The sequence below is a fragment of the Gymnogyps californianus genome, chromosome 1 (genome assembly GCF_018139145.2).
Source record: "Gymnogyps californianus isolate 813 chromosome 1, ASM1813914v2, whole genome shotgun sequence".
NCBI classification, from domain to species: domain Eukaryota; kingdom Metazoa; phylum Chordata; class Aves; order Accipitriformes; family Cathartidae; genus Gymnogyps; species Gymnogyps californianus.
Window position 1 is genome coordinate 381,485 of NC_059471.1, and position 16,885 is coordinate 398,369.

The window sequence follows — 16,885 nt, forward strand, 5'->3', positions numbered from 1 at the left end:
CGGGCTCTGCTATCTCTCCGTGAGCTGGATACCAGCGGGGAAGCAGGAGGGGGGCTCCAGGAAGAGAACATGCACTTCTGCTGAAGCGAAGCAGATGTTAGGCTGCAGACAAAATGGGAAATGAATATTTTTCTGGCACCATTTCAGTAGAATACTTAAATTTCAACTCAGTTCATCCTTTTTCTTCAGATAAAACAGAAGTAGCTTTTCACGGACCACAGATGAGAGGCAGGGGAAGCCAAAGGAGGAGAGATACGACTGCAGTTCGTCTACGAGCCGGTCTCAGAGCACCCACTTCATAAAGCAGGGCTGCCCCATTTCTTGTGGACTGATGCTCACCTGCCACCACTCTGGTGAGGTAGAACTCCCATTTTTCTGCAGGCCTCACAAAAAATGTTGTTGTTTTCATTTTCATTAAGAACACGGGAGCTGCCCTCATGACCAATGTCCATCCGTTCCACCACAGTCTCCTCCAGTGGCAATGGGAGAGGTCTTCTAAGAGATGCCCTTTTTAAGTAAGAAATGACAGCAGGGGATCGTTGCTGGTCAGCTATGTGCCAAGGTGACTGGCTGACTCATATAGCTCCTTGTGACCTATGAGATGTGTGCATACAAGCCATCACCGCCACATAATATCAGATACTCGGCGCCAACAGCTTAGGCTCCTACTCTAGGATTCCCTTCTCTGTAAATAAATAAAGCTGGCTGCGACATCTGGATCATTGCACAGTACGGATGGGGTGGTTGCTGGGGTGGGAGGGGGTCAGCAGTGCCCTCCAGTCAATGCTAACGCTGCATGTGAGCTGCCCGGAGAAAGTGGTGGGAAAGCCGAGGAGGTCTGTACCCAAACCAGGGACACAAGCACACTTTCACGGGGAGCGGGTGTGTGTGTCTACAACTCTGGGGCGGTGCTTTGAAATCCAAAGGCAACAAATGGTCCCACTGCTGAAAAAGGCCAAACCTGAATGTTTTGATGGGTAGCCCAGTGTTTTCAGGAGTTTCATCTCCTGACAATGGTGCCTGAGGCCACAGCTGCCAGGAAAGGGACATCTTGCTACCATCTCTCTCTCCTCTTGGGGAGGTTCACATCTGTCCTTCTCACCCCTACAGAGGGTCTTCCAGGAAAGTTTCCTCCTGTCTGATGTCTCCTTGTTGAAGCCAGAAGCCAACACCACATTCAAGTCCTGCTCTGACTTCACACCTAGTTTCTAGTCCTGTTTAGCTCCTGGTGCTAACCCAAGGCAATTCCACAGTAGCCTCCCACTTGACACTGGGATTCACTCTTAATAGTCTGTTTGCATCATCTCCTTTGAGATAGTCGATTAATCAAAAAAAAAGAAGAAGCAGAAGTATCCAGTGAGCCTGGGAGTCCTGGGGGATTTTGTGGACTGGCGATATAAAGATGTGTTCACTGGCAGCCTGGAGGCAAGATGCTCAGGCAGCTCATATCTGGATATTGCTCCATATTTAAGGCAAAGTGATCTGCTTTTTCTGGGCTGCTTTTCATATGTCAGCTGTTAGATAATTTCAGATAACTTTGTCAGTGTTACTGTAGTATTGGCGTTAAAGTGTTCATTAGTTTTAAAGGGAGGACATGCATGTGATTAAGAGCTTGTTACCCTCAGACCCTTTTATTGTCAATGAGGGCTGTACGCACTGTTTATCTGAGCGGGGTAGACTTTGGGGTGAGACAAACTGCCTGCAGGCAGTGCCTGTTCCCCAAGGGGATTGGTGGGGTCCAGACAACCAGCTGAGATGATACTGATACCTACTCAGCAGGTACCTGCACCCAGGTGAGGGGACAGTGACCTGTAAGGAAGGACAATCCTTGCCTGTGTTACAGCTTGGCAGGGTGGGTAAGCAGGACTGAAATCTTCTCTTCTCAGCATGCAGAAGTGGTTCCTGTGCACCACAGGGAGCTGCCAGAGCTCTCCTCCCTGCGAGAGGGTGATTTGCTTATTGTTTATTTCATTTATGCTGGAAAACAGCATAATGCATTTGTACATACGAGAATATCCAAGTCCAAAATCTTTTGCTCTTGGGCTAGCAGGTGTTCACAACGCTGCTTTTTGGCAGGACGCTGGTGAATGCTTGTTGGCTGGATCCTGCAAAATGTTGCTGTACTATCTGGGTTTTCAGCTGTGCACAGCTCTCGAAGATGCAGAAACCACTTGGTGCAAAGGCACTTTGCTGCCAAGGTTATTTTTAGGGAAGGAAAAGATCACCAAGTCTGATATGCCTTCACAGAAAGAAAGAAAATAGAGGTGCAAAGAATTTAAAAAAAAAAAAAAAAGAGATCTAAAATGAGGGTGAAGCTCACAGCCAGCAGAGAAGATGTGCTCTGCAACACCTGCACGGAAGGGATATGGGAATCTCATTCATAAAGCACTGGAAGCCACACTCAGATATCCAGGTGCGGGAGTCACCTGGCAATGTCAGAGCACAGGTCTAGGTATCTTCATGGTGCTCCTTCTCTTGCTCTTCTACACGACAAGGAAAAGCCAGAGCAAGGACCAGTGAACTCCCTCCATGACTCCCAAGTCCAGAGGTGGGCTTTCTGTATGAAATACAAGTCTGCCTTCACCCTTCATCCAAGATGTCACCTCTCAAGTCTTTTTGCCCTCTGCTGCAACACAGTCAATACAGTATCACGTCTGTCAATCTAGTAAACAACTCTCTGTGTCCTGGCATAGAGAAGACCATAATTCAACCATCAACTAGGTGCTGTGTCCCTCCATCTCCATAAGCTTTCTGACTTTTGGGAGCTGTAGTTCTCCATACCAAGAACTGATCACAAAGGTAAAATGCCCTCTTGCTGTCTCAGCAAACTCAGAAGTCTGGATCTCTGGATTCCCATCAGTGCAGTGAGAGAGATGTGAAGAAAGCTTTGCTTTATGGCGTGATTACTCTTTTATGATTTCTGTGAATTCTTTTGTAGGATGAGTGGGATCTGCTGCTTGATCTTTGACAGGACAAAGATGCTGCACTAGGAAAATGACCATCAGTAACTTCCTTACACCTTCTACCTTCCTTCTAACAGAAATCCCAGGAATGGAAAGTGGGAACATGTGGCTTGCCATCCCTTTCTGCTGCATGTATGTTATTTCCATCCTGGGAAATAGTGCAATCCTCTTTGTCATCAAAGCAGAGCACAGCCTCCATGAGCCCATGTACCTCTTCCTGTGCATGCTGGCTATCGCAGGGCTTGGTGTGTCTCTGTCAACATTCCCCACAGCGCTAAGCATGCTGCTCTGATTCATGGAAGATCAGGTTTGACGCCTGCCTGGCCCAGATGTTCCTCATTCACTGCTTCTCCATCCTGGACTCTGAGGTGCTGTGGGCCATGGCCTTCGACTGCTTCATGGCCATCTACAACCCCTTGCAGTATGCATCCATCCTGACCAACCCCAGGGTACCTGTCATCGAGCCCACACATGTGAGCTGGGGCTCACAGTGAGGAGCATTAGCCTCTTGCTCCCCTTGTTGATACTTCTGAAGAAGCCATCGTTCTGCAGGTCCCACGTGCTGGCTCACTCCTTCTGTTTGCACCCCAACTTACTCCAGCTGCCCTGTGCAGATATCAAGGTGAATAGCACGTATGGCTTATTTGTCACCCTGGCCACCTTTGGGCTAGACTTGCTGTCTATCATCCTGTCCTGTGTCATGATCATTAAGACTGTGCTGAGTATCGCATCCAAGGAAGAGCGTCTTAAGGCCCCGAACACCTGTGTCTCTCACATCTGTGCTGTTTTGATTTATTATATCCCAATGATTGGCTTGTCCATGGTGTACAGGTTTGGGGAACCTGCATCTCCTCTGATTCATGTCCTCATGGCCAATATCTACCTCCTTGTACCCCCTGTGCTACACCCCATTATTTACAGTGTAAAACCTAAACAGATCCACAGAGGGATACACAAACTTCTCACTCCAAGAAGGACGCAGAAGACCCAAGAGGTTTTGCATATGGTAGAACAGCTGGTGAATAATAGTTTAGATACTCTCCGCTCCCTCCTGTCATCCATTTGACTGCTGAGGATCCTGAACCTTTAAACTCTTCTTATGCAGTAGATGAAGTATACCCTGTTTCTAGGCCCACAGCATTTTCTTTGCTGTATAGAGGAGTGTTGCAGTATCTACAGTCTTCTATACGTTCCTGGTCAATAATGCAGAAGCTGTAACTGCCTGAGGTTCCTAAGCTAATGGCCCTTCTTCTTAGACAAGGAGGACATAGCAATGGACGTGTGGGGGTAAGAGTTTCCCACCTTCACCATGGCACTGGGTCAGCTGGACCCAGAGCTCCTGCCAGAATGAGGGAGTTGATCCTCCTGGGCAGCACTGCCTGGGCATGTATCTGCAGGGAAGATCTAATGCTTCCTAGACGTGCCATCTAGCGTCTAGTGCATCAGCAAGCACTAGAGCATAGATCTACATATGTGCAATAGCTGTATATTGAAGCTTTTTACACCTGCAGCCAGACTTGCTAAGACTGTGAAGTGTCTAAGTACCTGGGTGTATGGCAAAGCCCTCTTGTTCCAGCCAGGTGACATTTCCAGCAGGAACAAGACATATCCAAAAGCTGCGATTCGTGCTGCGGGAGCTGAAAGTCACCATACATTTCCCTTCCCAGGGACTGTAACCAGCCCACTCTGGGGTGTTGCAGACTCACAGCAGCTGGGATGGTTCGTCTGCTCTGCCTGGACCAGACACTTAATGGCTCAATGCAGACCCCCGATGGAAACGGAGCCTGTGCAATATCACTGCAGCAGCACCGGGCTCACGATACCGTCAGGTCATAATGGGAGCAGAGTTATACACAAAAAGGGTTCAGGTCAGATGCCCAGCTGGTGTGAGAGGGTCCAGCTCAGCCACTGCACTGCAGCTCTACCATCCTGTATTACAGCAATAGGAGAGCCAGCTCCCAGCAGGGACTCCTGAAACGAGGTGCCTCCATGCGCTCCCATCACCCAGGAGGAGATCTAATCAAGACAAAGTCCGGAGAAGAGTGGCTCAGATCACCCTAAAGCAGATAGTTGGTGTTGGTTTCACCCCAGAATATCCTGCCTGCTCCCCATACCTCCCTCTGCTTTGATTTCCATTTATTTGAATAGGATTGCTTTGCCATAAGGTCAGAGAGCAGAGAGGTGAAGCAGTGCTATGCCCTTAAAACAAAACAAAATGATTGGTAGCGGTGCTGGTTGCAGCCCTGCTGTGCACAAGGCTGTACGTCGAAGGCCAGCACCTTCCTCACGGGTCTGCAGTGTCCACCATCCCGGGAACGGCTAAGAAGGGCCAAAATAAATCCTGCCTTCTTTTTGCCCTACATAAAGCTGTCGTTACTGAGAACAACCGAGGAACACGGGGATTTACTGAAGGCTAAATGGACACATGAATACCTAAGGGAAATTACAGAAAAATAACAAAAAATACCCTACGTATTCCAAGTCAGACTGAGAACTGAGTGGTCGTCAGTGCTTTACAGGTTACCTGCTAGGATTTCGCTGATGTGACCCAAACAACAGAAGCCCCCTTCCTCAGGCTGAGCCCCCTTCCTAGGGTTTCAGGTCGAGCACTGGGTTGGACAAAGCTTCATGGGGTTTCCTTGTTTCTCATGGCAGCCCAGGAGACCTATCAATGAATGTATTACATATACCTACCACCACGCAGCAAGAGTTTCTTTAAACTCTTTGCTTTGAGACCCACTTTTGTGGGATTTGTGATCCAAATAGTAGCTTATCACATTCAGGTGTTACCAAGTCTTGTGGTGGTTCTGTGTGTGTTGTGGCTGTGGTACACTCAAAAGCTTGTTACAGCAAAAGGAGGCACATCTTCTATGTGGAGACAAGAATTTATCGTTATTGCAATTAAAGTTTTAACAATCTTATAAAAACACAGAAGACAGTTGCTGTCAGTCCAGTGGCTGACCTAGTGTCATCTGCAAGCTTTGAGAGGTCACTGTGCACTGCCTCGTCCAGGTCACTGATGACAACGCAGAATAAAATGAGTCCTAGCAGAGATCCCTTGGGGAGGCCACTGCTGACTCTTCTCTGGACTGAAAATTACCTACTCTGACTTTAACCAACTTCCCATCCCTAGAAGAGGGTTTCCTCCAATCCCCCTACAAAGTAATTTCATTAAAAGCATTTAGTCAAAGGCTTTTGGGCACCCACGTGTATTATGGCCACGGGATCCCTCCAGCTGGAGCCACTCTCACAGAAGTCCAGCAGACGGCCGCGGCAGGATTCCCCCTTGCAGCAGCCTGGCTGACTCTGCAAGAGCTTTACCCATATGTGTTTACCCATATGCTTCGTGACTTTATTCTTTATCACAGCCTCTACTGTTCCACCAGCGATGGAAATCAAGACCACTGGTCAGTAGGTCTGAGGAACCCCGTGGAGCCCCTTTTGCAGGTGGAGATGAAGGGATGGTCCGCCCTGCAGCACCATGACCATTTGCAATAGAGTGATGCACCCTGCCTAGCAGCTCCGCAGCCTCACATCTGAGCTCCTTCCAGACTCTCAGGTGAATGACACCTGGTCCTGGGAGTTAGTGATATTTAACTTATATTTCTTTGATGTAACGCCTCCTCCATGTTTACTTCGAACCGATCAAGATCCTCTAATCCATTTGCTATGAAGACAGTGTTGAGTATAGAAATCCGATGCAAAGAATTCACTGAGCTTCTCTGCTATGGCCTTATCACCCCTGAGTATGCTTCTCACCCTTGGTCACCAAGTGGTCCACCTGTTTGCTAGCTGAATTCCTGAGTTTTGATGCATTTAAAGAGCATTCTGCTGAAAGTTAGAACATCCTTTGCAAGGTGCTCTTCCCATCAGTTTTTCTATCTCTTCGACTCCTGCTTATGTTCGACCTGTCACTTTTTATGGGCATTTCATGTAGGCAAGCTTCGTACTTCTCAATGACTCCTGGGCTGCTGGCCATGGCCAGGCCAGGCCAGTCTTTGACATGGAAGCCTGAGGAGGCCTTTGCGAATGGGCTTGTTTTTCATGCTGTAGATGATGGGGCTCAACACAGGCGGGACAAAAAGGTAGACATTGGCCATGAGCACATGGCTGAAGGGTGCAGCATTCTTCCTGTACCGGTGTATAATGGACAGGCCGACCATGGGGACATCATAGAAGATAAGGACAGTGCAGAAGTGAGAGATGCAAGTGTTGAGGGCTTTGGTCTGCTCCTCTCTGGAGGTGATGCTCACCACGGCCTTAATGATCATGGTGTAGGACAAGGTGATGAGCACTGAGTCTAGGATCACGAACAGCACCAGGGTTAGGCCGTACAGGCTGTTCAGGGTGGAGTCTGTGCACGCCAGCCATATCATGTCCTGGTGCAGGCAATAGGAGTGGGACAGCACGCGGGACCCGCAGAGCGGCAGTTGCGTGAGCAGGCAGATGAGCGGGAGCAGCATCAGAGAACGGCAGACCATCCCCAGCCCAATCTTTGCAATCCTGGCACTGGTGGGGATGGAGGAGTATCTCAGCGGGCAGCAGATGGCCATGTAGCGATCAAAGGCCATGGCCAGAAGCACCGAGGACTCCATGAAGGAGAAAGCATGGATGCAGAACATCTGGGTGAGGCAGACTGGGAGGCTGATCTCTCCAGTGCCGAACCAAAAGACACGCAGCACCGTGGGCAGGGTGGGGAGAGTCAGGCCCAGGTCCGTGGTGGCCAGCATCGAAAGGAAGTAGCACATGGGCTGGTGGAGCCTTCGATTCGCTCTCACGACGAGCAGGATGGTGCCATTGCCCAGCATTGCAATGAGATACATCAGGCAGCAAGGGAAGAAAACCCAGCGGTGGAAACGAGCCATCCCGGGAATGCCTGTCAGCAGGAAAGCCAGGGCACCGCTGCTGTTCCCTGGGGACATACTTGCTCCATGCTGACGCCCTGCCTGACTTAAAGGCCCCTTTTTCATTATCAATTCAAAGGTAAGGCAGGATTAGATTTCGCAGGGCAATGAAAACGAACAGTCTGGTGTCTCGGCGTGAAGATCTCATTTCTTTTCTCCTCCTTGAAGATCTGCCAGAGCAGAGACAAGCACTTTGCAGTGCTGGTTCAGTCCTTTTTCCTGCTTTATTCTCCCCCGGCTCCTCACCTGTAAAGTCAATAATAACATCATTTATTGCACTGGAGCTACACCCCTCCCAGGACATTGCTACAGCCTCTTCTCTCAGTCGCTGTAAGCAACATCACCATCCTTCCCTGGCACTCAGGCCCTGGTCTCTACTTCTGTGTGGGTCCCTCTCCAGCTGTCTGCATCGGATTTGCAGCCTTTCCCCTCAGTCCCCAGCCCTTTCCACACCTCCACTCTCAGTCCCTGATGCAGACAGCCTCACCCTATGCACTTCCACGCAGGACACTGCAGAAGGACAGCGGTCCCTCTCACCATCCTTGCTCCTCTGGGCAGCCCTCCCCTTGCCCATGGGCTGTTGCAGCAGATGACAGATGCCTGTTTCCCCTCCCAGGCCATGCCTCCAGCCTGTCGTCTGTCCTTGCTTGCAGGTACCAGCCTGCCCAGCCAGCTCCCTCGGCTTGCTTGCTGGATTTTCAGATTTTCGTCTTTCACCCTGCGCAGGATGCCCTGTCTGGAGCTCGGCAAACCACCGCTCGCTGCCCGGCTGCTGAGTTTGGACAATGGCTTGGCTCTTGGCAGATACAGTCCTGCTTGTCCTCCTGTTCTCCACCTGCACCCTTTGCTATCACTTAACCTACCCTTCAGTGGAAGGGAAAGGGGAAAAGGCTGCAGTTTTCTCCCTGTTTTGTGTCTGTGCAGCACCCGGCACTGTGGGACTGTGCTGCTTGACAAGGGTCCCTGGGAGCTAGAGAAACAGCAGCAATTACTGAAATTTATCTGTCACTCACTCTGACCTCCGAGGGGACGCGGTCACTCCTGCAAGTCTAAATTTGGTAAGGCATTGGCAAATTTAGAACTTTATCGTTTCCCTTCACTTTGGAGATTATTTACTATTCTAATTGTTGTTGCCATTACTATAGTTCTTACTGATAGCCCATCAAGCTATTTCATTCGATATGTGTGTTTGTAATATACACAGCAACTATAATTCTTAGCAGGAATGTTGTTATTACAGCTAATAGTTATGGGTAAAATTAAGCAATGTGTACACAAACCCAGCTCTCATTTCTTCTACAGAACTGTCAACCAAGGGCTTCCAATCCACAGCCCACAGACACCTCAGGGAAATACAGTGCTACGTGAAATACAAATCATAAAAGAAAAGCTATGCTTAAAGGGCTTAAGCTTTAGAAGGGACGGTACCCTTTGGTGTTTTAAGTAAAAAAAGAAATGTTATAAAATGCTCCTCTAACCTATGCTAATTATTTGCCTGGGTTCTTTGCCGCTCTTTTCAGGGGCTGCAGTGGCGGATGTGGAAGAAGTTAAACTTTTCCAGCCCTCAGCACTCAAGGAATTCATGCTCCATCTGTCTATGTAAACAGGGAACATGGCATTGTTTAATTGGAGGCCATGTGGCTAAACTCATTAGTGTGCCATGAAAAATGGAATTAGTCTATTTCCAACTGCCCCACTTCTCAGACAAAGCTCCAGACATCTGTGGCTCCACTCTTTACTTCGCCAGCTAAATAATTAGCTTGATAAGTTAAATTAGCAGACAGCTTTCCAGGGTGCTCTAATTATCCTCAACACGAAAATATAGATTTAAGTATTTGAATCTGGGTGTACGGACTTGAACGTGTACCTCATCCTCATCATCTGTAAATGTGCTTTGGATGTCCCACAAAAATAAAAAGATTGCTTTGTTCACTCTGTGCATCATTGACTGTTCTGGACTGGGTAGACATTCATTAAACTGGGAAGAGTCCCGTCCTCCACCCATGGGACTGCCCCAGAGGCTGGGCATCCTGCCCCGCCACTGCCCCTCCACGAAGCTGTTCACCTTGACTGCTCCACAGTGAGGCTGAGGAAGGAATATTCCTCGCCTGCTCCTCCCATCTTCCTTTTATTTTTCTCCTTGTCGAGACACCTAAGCAATGTGTCTGCACACAGGGAAAGGATGAATTTCCACAGCCCAGCTGGGTGCTGTGCCATGGGGAAGGAGCGGGCACTCTGCCTCTGGTGGATGCTCAGCTTCTGCCCAGAAGGATGGACACGGAGCCTGTAGACAGAGCGGAATCCTTGCTCGGTCGTGCTTCATAGCACCATCTGTCAGGCTCTCAGTGAGTAAGGACCAGAGGAACTCCAAGTGGCCATCTCCAAGTGTGCCATCTCCAAGTGTGCTCGGCACCAGCCACTTCAGACACAGGAGCAAAACATCATCCCATCAGCAGATGGGGCACAATCTGTGTTTTGTGAAAGATCCCATGAAAAAACACAGTTCTTAAAGCTTGACTTCGGGGCTTTAAATCCTGTCTGAAATATGCTGTTGTAACAATGGATGTTACTCTCTATAGAAATGTCCACTCCCTCCTCCAAATATCAGCAGTTGCATCCCTGCAGTGCCCCAGTGTTGCAGCAAGAGGCACCCGGGCTGTGGAAAACACTGAGAGGAGACAGCGTGGTTGGGAAGAAATAGGGATAGATGAAGATGTATGTGGATAGACGGACAGATAAACAGGCAGCCAAGGGGTGTGCTGGCAATAGTTGCCTGGGTGGCGAGGTGATGGGTTTGGAGGGTGTACTGGTTTTGGCTGGGATAGAGTTAATTTTCTTCGTAGTAGCTCATACGGTGCTGTTTTGGATTTGTGACCAAAACAGTGTTGAGAAAACACTGATGTTTTATTTGTTTCTGAACAGTGCTTACACAGCATCAAGGTCTTTTCCGTTTCTCACCCTGTCCCACCAGCGAGGAGGCTGGGGGTGCACAAGGACTTGGGAAGGGACACAGCCAGGACCTCAACTGACCAAAGGGATATTCCGTACCATATGACATCGTGCTCAGCAATAAAAGCTGGGGGAAGGAGGAAGGGGGTGTTCGCTGAACATCTGTGGGGTTAAACCACAACAGAGGGAGACGGATGGATGGATGGATGGATGGATGGATGGATGGATGGATGGAGAGTGTGAAACAGCTGCAGGAATGCACAGGGGTAGATAAGCAAGCCGGCTGTGAACCAAAGCTACCCTTTATCACAAAATCTGAATGGAAAATGACCCACCCAAAATTAAAACATCAGTGATGAAGTAAGGCTGACATGGCAGTGCATTGACCCTTCAGATGCCCTTACCTCTGTTCGGCTGAAGTCCTTAGGCAGAAGATGCAGAGGGACGGGGAACTGCACTCCCACCTGCGTGTTTCCCATGCAGAGGAAGCTGTCTGTTTTTATAACGCCTGTGTGAAATCTCAGCAGCAATGACAGTCACCTGGGACCTGCTGCGGGGGCTGAGGCCATGAAATGCAAACCAACTACACAGTCCAGGAAGGTGACGGTACTCCCTTTCGTACCTTGAGCTGCTACCACCCTGGCAGCGGCACAAGGGTAAAAGCTGCAAGAGCAAACATGAGGATCATAAATGTTTAGGAAATGCTGGTCAGAGGAGCAATGAAAAAAAATAGTTTTCACTAGATTTTTCTTCCTAAAAGGAAGAACTGTGAAGAAATTCCTAAAATAGAACTGTGAATTTTTTAAATGTTAAACATTGAATAAAGTCAATTATTTGCCCCAAGTGTAGGGGTTGGCTCCAGGGTGAAACTTCTGCTCTGCACTTGCCAACTTGATCTGAAGGTAAGACAGATATGCAACTCCCTGGAAACACTGCTTAGATTTCATCACTGAATTTTGGGTAAAATAGAGCGCGCCTTTAGATCTTTGCACCCCCAGAAAAATACACACATCCCTGCCAAGCTTTTTAGTGCAAAAGCGGTGTCTCACTCTTCTTTCTTCATATGCTTGAGGAGATTTAAGTTTGTCCATGGCAAAACTTTGGGGAGAGAAGGTTGGGAAAGGGATGGAGAGAGGGAGGTGCAGTGCCCACAAGCTCAGCCTGTACCAGCACGGGTGGAGGTTGAGCCTACTTTTTGGCCATGCAAAAGCACTCTTACATACACGTCATTTTTCAAACATCAGCAGTGGAATCCCAATAAACCTTTTTAAAGATATGTACATTTTATTTTCCCCATGTTATAGATAGGGCAACTAACACAAAGAGGCAAAACAGAAAAAGCTAAGACCAGGGCTAGTGTTTATGAAGTACTTTGCTGGAATATTGTCCCAAGGTGCCAATGGAAAGTGATCCAGCAGTGATTAAAGTACAGACTGTGCCTGACAATGCCTGCATTTTAGCTGCCTGCATTTCAGGCCGTGTACCTAAGCTCATTATCTGGGACAGACTCAAACATGCAGAAAGGGCCAAGACAAATTGTCTTGCCTTTCTTTCCCACTGAAACGGGTTCCTTCCCTCTGGTGTTGTCAAACACTGAAAACTCCACGTATGTAAAATAAAAATTACTCATAAAGCAAACAGAAACTTCCCAAACAAAACTGTCCCGAAGCCAAGCACTCCCCTCCATGTAAGGAGGTTCTTCCCTGGAAGAAGATGTAGGACAGAGAGAGGGCAAAGCAGGAGCAAGAGCAGTTTGTTTGATTGTTTGAGACACGACCAGGCAGCACATGGCCGGTACGTGGAGAAAGTGGTAGGAATGCCGAGTAGGACAGGGTGAGCATATTTGCAAAAAGTCTCCATCCGAGCAGATGCTTTCCAGCGTTCACGGCAGCAGTGGTCTGTGCAGCTCTGAGTGCTGCTGCAGAAGTAACGGGAAAGCTTTGGAGCGTGTCTCGGTGATTTGCTCCACGTCTGTCCCTGCAGATGCAACCCGGAGGACCACCACAGCCACCCGCTGCCGAAAGGCTGCCGTGGCCACAGGGGCACATGGCTGAGCACCAAACCATGGCAGGCTTTGGGCAAGCTTAATCATCTCTCTGCAACCCTGCGGTGAAGCTGAGCAGTCTCCAGAAGATGATTCTCCCATTTGTGGTCTGTCAGGTAACAGGAGGGAGTATGCCCTGCGGTGAGATGGTGCTCTGCTTTCCGGGGACCTGCGTGTCCTCCCTGTCATTCACATATCTCTGCTGTATGGACAAAGGTGGTGCTTCTCCAACCTCTGTCAGTCACTGCGGTTTGACAGTGTGGATTTATCGAAATCACATTAACTACCACGGCGTTTGTTACTGCGTAGTGAATACCTGGGTCTCTAGTGCAGCAATTCTTAATTTCTGTGGGGTGGAGCATGGGGACCTGTCTGCACAGCAGCGATCTTCTAGCCTGGACAAAGAAAGATTGAGGGAGACATGATAAAAGGCTGCCAACAAAAACAAAAAAAAAAGAATAATTCAGTTTCTGAGTTCACTTTGTGCCAGATAGATAGTGAGAACTCCTGCACTTCTGGCCAGATGAGTCTTTGGGATATGAAAGAGAAACTCCTCATCATGTCAGAAATGTTCTCTCTGCTACTTCTGGTTTGGGATGGGAAATGAGCATGTGTCTGGTTCTCTTATTGAAGAGAATTTGGGCTGGAAGGGCACTAAGCAGAGGTGGGAGGAGGTAAGGGGGCGGAAGAAAGGAAAGATGAGGCAGATGAGCTATGATAAGTCACTCTGGGGTTTCAAACCTTTATTTCTCCAAAGTTACTAAGGGGGATGGATCAAAAATCTCTTAATAACCAAATGACATTTCTCGAGGTTTTTTGCAGCAGCACTGCGGTTGCCATGACATCAGATTTTGCTGGTGACACAGGAAAAAAGTTGTGGTCCTGTTCCCAGCCAGTCCTTGCACAACGTGGCTCCTGGAAAACAGCCAGCAGAGCTGGCCCCAGCCCTCCAGTCTCACCCGTGGGATTGCTTGTGGTCCTATAGATTAAGCACTCTCCTATGGGCTAGGCAAGCTGAAAACGATCCCCCTTGTTTCACAGGCAGATAGATTTTCTGTCCAAATATCTCCGTTACTGTTGTGGTTTAACCCCAGCCAGCAGCTCAGCACCACGCAGCCGCTCGCTCACTCCTCCCCCCTCCCAGTGGGATGGGGAGGAGAATTGAAAACAAAAGTAAAACTCGTGGGTTGAGATAAGAACCGTTTAATAACTAAAGTAAAATAAAATATAATGCTAACAATAATAATAATATATATTTAAAAAAAAAAAAGAAATAAAACCCAAGGAAAGACAAGTGATGCACAATGCAATTGCTCGTCACCTGCTGACCGATGCCCCAGCAGTGATCCGCACCTCCTGGCCAACTCCCCCCTGTTTATATACTGGGCATGATGTTCCATGGTATGGAATACCCCTTTGGCTAGTTCGGGTCAGCTGCCCTGGCTATGCTCCCTCCCAGCTTCTTGTGCACTTGCTTGCTGGCGGAGCATGGGAAACTGAAAAAATCCTTAAGACAAGCGCTACTTAGCAACAACTAAAACATCAGCGTGTTATCAACATTATTCCACACTAAATCCATAACACACTGCACCAGCTACTAAGAAGAAAATTAACTCTATCCCAGCCAAAACCAGGACAGTAACGTAATGTGCGGTGTAAAAAACTACCAGAAATGGTTGCTGCAGGAGCACAGAGCCATTAGGTAGCTTGGGTATTTCCATACTGTTTCTTGGAGAAAACATCATCTTTATTTACTTCTCAAAAGCAACAAAGCATCTTTTGCAAAATCAGAACAAGTACATTACTATTCATCCTCATTTCAGGTAGTGTGGGAAAACACAACAAACATATTACATGGATGGCTGAATTTTGTTATGATTATATTCCAATCCCACCAGCTCTAAGACCTGTCTTCTGAAATGCTCTATTATGCTGACACTCCTGACAGAGAATTCCCTCTAGAGGCATAAAATCGTGCCTTACACTATATATAACCCCAGCAGGGGCAGCACAGAGTCAGTTAAAGAGTATTTTTGGCTTATGCTAAGAAGTGAAGAGAACTGGGGTGTTTTTCTCTGCTCCTGTTATTTTGGTAAGTGTAGGGATCAGGACAGATAAAAATAATTATACCTGATAGTCCTCTGGTTAGCCTGCTCCTTAGACTGACATTAAACTTTGAATAAGACTTCCTTAAAAGGCTCTGGGGTTTGATTAATTCATTATATTTTTAAGGAAGAGTTTTTAAGGTTCCATTTCCAGGCAATATGGCACAGCAGTTAACAAGAGGGTTTCACTGTAGAGAAAACACGAATGCTTCTCTCATAAGCACAAAACGCACCACCACATTTTTCATTGCACAGACTCCATTAGTTATCCTAGCACAAATATTCAACTAATTCTTTTTCTTAACACCTGTAAAAAGTGCAAACAATGTCTATTATGAGATAAATAAGAAGTTTTATCTTCCATCCCACCATTTGCAAACCTGGGGGCTCCATTTTCATGGTGGGTCTGCAGGAGGGCAGGCTCCAGGAGGAGAGGTGACATCTCCCAATGGCTGGGAAGAGCAGGTATTGCAACCACAGATCACAAATGTTTTCTGATTTATATAATTTAACACTCTTTCCTAATGCCTTTTCCTACCAATTTTCACAAGAAGCAATCCTCCTCTGATGAAATCTGTTCAGTTATTAGTCTGTGCTGTTGTCGCAGAAATTCCCTTCCTTTCTTTGCAAAGCAACACGGTGTGCTCATTCATCAAAGGTTTGCAGTGCTGTCTCAGGTTTGAGTGAAGCTGCCGTGAAAGAGGAGCACAATCCATCAACCTGCTAGCCTGAGCTTCCCATCATTTCAGGGCTGCATGATGCAATTCATAGGGATTCAGGAGTTTTCTATCATTTCTAAACTAGACCTGAATCAAATCTGGGCTGCGCAGATTGCAATTCTGAAGGAGTGAGAGGACACCAAGAGCACCTCATGGGGTGAGCACTGGACCAGCCTCGTGGTCACAGCCTTTCTGCTAACCACATTCCCCGGGTGTGAAGGACGTCTTACCCCAGATTTCCACCTCACTTTGTTCTGTTCATGTCACTACGAGCATTGGAAATTGTGTTATTTTGTATGCTAGAAAAGCAGACCAAAGCCTCCACCAGCCCTGCATCATGTCCTCTCCATGCTGGCCCTCACTGACCTTGGGCTGTGTCTCTCCACCGTGCCAGGGGTGCTGCAGTCCTTGCTCATGGTGATTAGCTTGTACGCCCGTGTGTCTCAGCTCTTCCTTATCTGCTCCCTCATCTTCCAGGAGTCAGCGGTGGTTTTTGTCATGCCCCTTGACAGGCTGGTGGCTCTCTGCCCCCCATGGAGCTGTATGACCGTGCCAACAGGCATGAGGGCAGCCAAAATAGGGCCGACGCACCCACAGAGGAGCATAGTCCTGATCATACCCCGGTCCTCCATCTCCTCCAGCGGCATGGTGACCCAGGAGTGCCTTGTCCCATCCCCTTTGCCTCCATCCCACGGTGACCTGGCTGCCCTCCAGAGAGATGGCGTTCAACAGCATCTATGCCCCAGACCTCATTTTCTTCACCATTGGTTCAGATCTCCTCTTCATTTTGTTGTCCTCCATCGTGGTCCTCGTGACATCTCTCAGCATTGCCCCCAAGGACAAGGGCCTGTAGGTTGTGTGGCCTCAGTTGTCTTCATCCCAGAACTTGGCTAGCCCATCCTGCACAGATTTGGGAAAGAGGCACCCCCATCTTCAACACTGTGATGGGCAACATCTACATCCTCCTCCCACCCCTCTTCAATCCTGTCTTTTACAGCATCCAAACGAAGCAGATTTATAAAGGCACCTTCGACTTGTTTCCCTATGGACCCCTTCAAAACAAGCCATAGGTGAGAAAAGCAAGCAAATGTCTTGCAAACTCAGAGTGCAGAACCACAGGATAATTCGGGTGGGAAGGGCACTCCGGGGGTCTCTAGTCTGATGCCCTGCTTGAAGCAGGGTCAGCACGTGGGCTGTGCTG

General features: G+C 48.2%; 1 protein-coding gene and 1 pseudogene across 1 annotated transcript; one reads left to right on the top strand and one right to left on the bottom strand.

Moving 5' to 3' along the window:
• Window positions 1–2,994: 2,994 nt before the first annotated feature.
• LOC127025320 (olfactory receptor 51G2-like) lies at window positions 2,995–4,029 on the top strand (annotated as a pseudogene).
• Window positions 4,030–6,594: 2,565 nt separating this feature from the next.
• Window positions 6,595–16,289, bottom strand: LOC127023842 (olfactory receptor 51F2-like). Its single transcript, XM_050908160.1, has 3 exons — window positions 16,280–16,289; window positions 6,975–7,875; window positions 6,595–6,616 (listed from the first exon to the last, which is right to left on the bottom strand). The coding sequence occupies exons 1-3, from the start codon at window positions 16,287–16,289 to the stop codon at window positions 6,595–6,597; spliced, it is 933 nt and encodes a 310-aa protein (XP_050764117.1).
• Window positions 16,290–16,885: the final 596 nt, after the last annotated feature.